The 4961-nt window shown below is 46.4% G+C and overlaps 1 protein-coding gene across 3 annotated transcripts; it reads right to left on the minus strand.

Annotated features, from left to right (window-relative positions):
* Positions 1-2236: 2236 nt before the first annotated feature.
* Positions 2237-4663, minus strand: evx1 (even-skipped homeobox 1). 3 transcript variants are annotated; one of them, XM_030082329.1, is made up of 4 exons: positions 4609-4663; positions 4291-4572; positions 3110-3345; positions 2237-2752 (listed from the first exon to the last, which is right to left on the minus strand). In XM_030082329.1, the coding sequence occupies exons 1-4, from the start codon at positions 4646-4648 to the stop codon at positions 2237-2239; spliced, it is 1074 nt and encodes a 357-aa protein (XP_029938189.1). In that variant the 5' UTR covers positions 4649-4663. The 3 variants fall into 3 exon arrangements, with proteins under 3 accessions (XP_029938189.1, XP_029938190.1, XP_029938191.1); XM_030082330.1 differs by having other exon boundaries at positions 4291-4648; XM_030082331.1 differs by having other exon boundaries at positions 3110-3247; positions 4283-4648.
* Positions 4664-4961: the final 298 nt, after the last annotated feature.

Consider the following 4961-nt stretch of genomic DNA (forward strand, 5'->3'; position numbering starts at 1 on the left):
ACCTGTGTCTCTATCAGGCTTAAAGACACCGGCTGAGAGTTTACATAAATCTGCCTTGTGGTTTTGCCCCGACCCAGGAGGCTTAAACGGCGTATTATTCCAAACATATGCATTTTAATCAGCTCGGTCACACTTACAAGAACTCCAGTTAATAAGGCCATCAATCAAGCGCGCGTGCTGTGGGAGGGGGAAGGGGGGGGGGGGGTCTCGGCGCTGCATGTTTGGAGGGTGCAGGACTGTCTGATTAGCACCATTTTATTTAATTTTAAAAAGCACCAGACGATTTAAACTATTGGGTTTGTTTTTGGTCTGTGCAAGGTGTTTGATTATTTTACGTTTTCTTAATGCAAAAGAATCAACATTTATGTATTTGAAGAGAATTCGTTTTGAATAAAAGGTAGAGGATGGGAATTCGTCCTAAAATTGAGCCATGCTTGAAAATGCAGTTTCGCTAGAGTATGGCTGGGATTACGCATTTGGCCAGTTTTGAAGGCCCTAAACTGAATGACCAGACATTTCTCCACACACCCCAAGACATAACTTCTGATCTGCGACGTAAAAAAAAAAACTCCCTTCTAAAAGGTTATCTGTGCCGTCCCTCTGTGGGACGCAGCACCTCGCCAATCCTATTACGCGCAAGAAACTCTTTTAATTTGCGCAGCCCGGGTCAAACGCGGCCAATTAAGATCCCCCTGATTGCTGGCGGTCCTTTTCTGAATGATCGATCTCTTTGCATTTCCAATATCTTCAAGACAAGTAATTCTGCCGCGTCTATTAAGTGGATCGCAGAGGGAAAAAAAAATATGAGTGGCGTTAACCGAGCCCGGGGACCACTTAGCTGTCACGGTCAATCTAGCGGTCCCATCAGGAAATATGGGGGCACACTCTGGTGTTTTGACAGCGACCACTTGAGAACAAAATTAGTGTTATTATTGCAGCGGGGGTGGGCTGCTGCTGGGAGGATCGAGAGTGTATTGAAGATCTTTAACAGCTCAGCCTGCCAGACGTAACGAAATCAACCCGACTGAACAGGATCTAAAAGGGAACGAAACTTTGTTTGGATCTGTTTTTATTCTTTTTGCAGTGAATTAAAGTAACATTTAAATCTCACGAGTCTTCTTTCACAAACACTTCATTCCTTCCGTTTATTCCTTAACAGTATTTATTGCAAACTAGACAATAATAATGTCTTAAACATAAAACGAAATGCAACAATAAAGTAAATAAAATAAGAAATTAAACCAGTCTTTTGTTTGTCCTCCTTTTTTCCCCGGAATGCTTCTAATCTTGTGCTGGAAAAAAATGAAATAAATACAAAACAAAAACAGGGATTTTAAATAGGCCAATTTGCATAATTTGATCACATTATAATCAGATATTATACCTATTTCTTATGTCGTTATGGGGAAAAAGCAGAGGAGTGCTTGATGGACTTTGAAATGCTCAGACTTTTTTTTTTTATCTTCTTCGTTTTTGATTGTCCTCTCCTCTCAATCCTCTTCTGGGTCCTTCCTCTGCTCCCCTCCCTCCCCTTTCCAAACCCGCGCGAGCTGTTGTAATCCGTTCCCTTGGCGCCTTGTTACCTTTTTTTTTTTTTTTTTTTTGCCAGCAACGATCCCTTCCTGGTATTATCATTAATTCAACACTCAAAATTCACCGGGTCGTACATATACATCACTTACTAATTTTACGAGCATCTGCACATTTGGGCCCGGGTCCGCCGCCGTGGGCCCCGGCGTGGAGAGCTGTGCGTAATGAGACGGCCGCAGTCTGTTAACAAATCCCCTTGTTAAAAAAAGAGAGATGGAAAGCATCATTCTCTTCCTACTAACAATACGAGTGTAGGCCGATTCGTGAAGAGACTAAAAAAAAAAAAAAAAGATAAAAACATTAAACGCCATCCATCAAGGAGATTTAAACGTTTCTATCGTCACCCCCCAGCCTACTCGCACACATCAAATGAATCTTCTTCTAAAAAAAAAAAAAAAAAAAAAAAAAAAAAAAAATCTAGTCTGGTTTTGTGTCCATGCAGTCATATTTCAGTCCTCTGTCCTGGCCCCGCATCGGCAGCCTCTTATTTCAGCGATGGGATTTCTTGTTGTGCGTCGCGTTTGGCTGAAGAACTGTAGAACTCGTAGCTTTTCTACTGACTACATCTTCATGCGGCTTCAGTTCTCATCGTATTATATGTTAGGGTTAAAAAGCTTATGGCAAAGGTTTCTATAGCAGAGGCGTTTTATCTGGTCAGAGGCACTTCTTCCCTCTGGTCTAATGTCACAGATGAGGATTTGCTGAGCACCGAGGGCGTGAAAGTGACGAAAGCGTCAGTCCTGCTTGTTGGGGAGCACGTGAAGTCCGAGCCGGATGGCCTGCTGGTCTGGCTGGAGTGGCAGGCCAGGCAGGAGCAGGGACTCCCCCCGGGGCCCAGGCCGTGAGTGGGGCCGGGGTACAGGGAGGGGTGCCTGAAGGCGCACAGGAGCTCCGGCCTCTGGTAAGGGTGAGACAACATCCGGAAACTGTCAAGGGAGCGCAGGGGGTTGGAGAAAGGGGTGGCGGCGGGAGCCGAGCCGGCCCCGACGCCCAGGTGGGAGTAGTAGGGGAGCGGCAGGTGGGATGGGAAGGGGTAGGGCAGGTTCCCGGTGGCCGCCGCGTGGCTCATCATGTAGGTGTAGAAGGCGGGGTCGGCGGGGTGAGGCCATGTCATGGCCAGGCGCTGGCGTTTGTCTTTCATCCTGCGGTTCTGGAACCACACCTGGAGACGGAGACACACCGGGTCAAACATTAACCTCAGTCCTGCGATCTGCAGCCACACAGCAGGAGAGCACGCCCAAATCTGGGTTTGGATTCATATAATAATTTTAGCTGAGTTATTCTTGTTCCAGTAGAAACAAATATATTTAAAAAATTAAAATCGCAATAAAAAGTATCATATTGGATCTACTTTATTATTCCACCACCTTTCCAAATAATTTCTTTTGATAATAATGGATTCACAGTAAATTTGCTTTGCAGCGCAGTGATTTCCCAAACCGTCGCTCGCTGAATATGATGTTCCGTTTATCCCCAGAGGCCTGTGATTCTGTCCCGCTCATCTCAGATAACATCTTACTTTGATGGTGGTTTCGGGGAGATTTAGGGCGGCCGCCAGCTCGCATCTCCGCGGCCTGGACACGTAGTTCTCCCGGTAAAACTCCTTCTCCAGCCGGGCGATCTGCTCCCGGGTGAAGGCCGTCCGGTACCGACGGATCTGGTCCGCCGAGTAGGACAGAGAGCCCTGACCCGGGACCGTCCGACCCGGGTCAGCACCGGGATCACCGGGGTGACTCGGAGAATCCCCATTTCGACCTGAATGAACAAAAATAATCCATCAGGTTGACAGCATTTGGATCGACACATATTTGCACAATTAATATGGGCGTAAAGAAAGCGTCATAATTTATTTCGTTAAGCATTCCGTGAGATATTATGATTTTATTCATAGTTTTTCACGGAAATAGCTGTTTTCTTGTGTTATTTTAACAGCAGGGCTTTTCTTGTAGGGGCCTTTCTCTTGTATAGAATAGAATACATGCAGTACAATACAATACAATACAATAGAAAATTCTTTATTAATCCCAGAGGGAATTTGTTTCAACTGACAGCTCAGTCTTCAGTGCATTAATTCTCTGCTGCCCTTTAAAAAATGATCATTTCTGTCATAATAGCACAGTGAATGCATTGAAATGATGCACATTATAATTCTGATTCACTGATAATTACGGTGCACTATTGTCATTCTTTTACTTGCAATTCTACTCCAGACAAAAGCATTTAAAAATCGTAATTATTTCTGTGTAATGTCAAAGGAAAATTGATCCATCTTACAATGTTTGTCTTCTTCCTCTGCATATCAGAATAGACTGCAAGAGTCACCAGATTCTTCTTCTTTCTGTTTTTTTCCTCCCTCATTTTTCTCATGTTTTTTTTTAATAGAAATATTCGATCTAGTCATGCAGCAAACATGGAGACATGCAGATTTGGTGAAGCACACTTGTCAAAGCCTGATGAAAATGCCTGATTGGAGTGTGGGTGTCACCTCAGTGGCACACTGCAGTCATCCTGTATTTATCCTGCTGCTGAGCTCCAGATGCACCTTATTGAAAATACACGTTTTCATAGATTTTTGGAGTGATTCTTTTTGTGACATTTTTGACTGACACGTTTCTGCATTTGCCATTCAATCAACTTCATTCAAAACAAGCGTTCAATGTCAGAGAAAAACCTGCGTGCATCTCCTGGAGACACCCTCACCTTTAGATGTCGGGTAGTCCATGCTCTCAGGCGTGCAGCTGACATCAATTTCCTCATAGAAGTCCGACTCTGTGTCCGAGCTGCTGCCGTCTTTGTGAGGATGGTCAGCCCGCTGCCTGTCTCCGGAGGAAGACGTGCCCACGGGTCTCACGTCGGCGCACATACTCCTCCGTGCGCCTTCCTCCGCCAGCAGCTCGCTCCGGTCCCGGGAGTAGGGCGCAGCGCCGGGGCTCAGGCAGCTCCTGTGCTTCCCCTGCGGCTCCCGCACGGGGCTCCCGATGCCTTCCGACAGATTGGAGCCGTTCTTGGCGTGCTGACCTCCCTCCGCCAGCATCACCATCTCCTCTCTGCTTTCCATCGCGGGCGCGACTTAAAAAACCCTCGACTTCGCGGGAGAGTGCGAGCCGTCAAAACCAATGCGATGATTCTCAGGTTGGAGGGTGTGTGTGTGTGTGTGTGTGTGTTTGTGTATGTGTGTGTGTCTGTGTGTGTGTGTGTGTGTGTGTGTGAGCGCGTATGTGTGTGTGTGTGTCTTGGAGATGGCGGTGGAGGTGGGTGGGAGATTGTGTCCAGATGAGTAGGAGAGGCTTCTGGAAAAAGAGGGGATTGAATCCGGTCTGACCCTGACAGAAGACCGCTCCGGAGTGCGGAGAGGGAGCTCTGGGAGGGAT

Source organism: Salarias fasciatus, chromosome 22 (genome assembly GCF_902148845.1).
Source record: "Salarias fasciatus chromosome 22, fSalaFa1.1, whole genome shotgun sequence".
NCBI lineage: Eukaryota > Metazoa > Chordata > Actinopteri > Blenniiformes > Blenniidae > Salarias > Salarias fasciatus.

Bases quoted from the DNA above. Each gene is read 5' to 3' on its own strand.
- evx1 (XM_030082330.1), bottom strand. From the start codon at position 4,648: ATGGAAAGCAGAGAGGAGATGGTGATGCTGGCGGAGGGAGGTCAGCAC. The intron at 3,346-4,290 runs GTGAGGGTGTCT...TTGTTCATTCAG, and splicing joins GGACTACCCGACATCTAAAG to GTCGAAATGGGGATTCTCCG. The intron at 2,753-3,109 runs GTAAGATGTTAT...CTCCGTCTCCAG, and splicing joins TCCCCGAAACCACCATCAAA to GTGTGGTTCCAGAACCGCAG.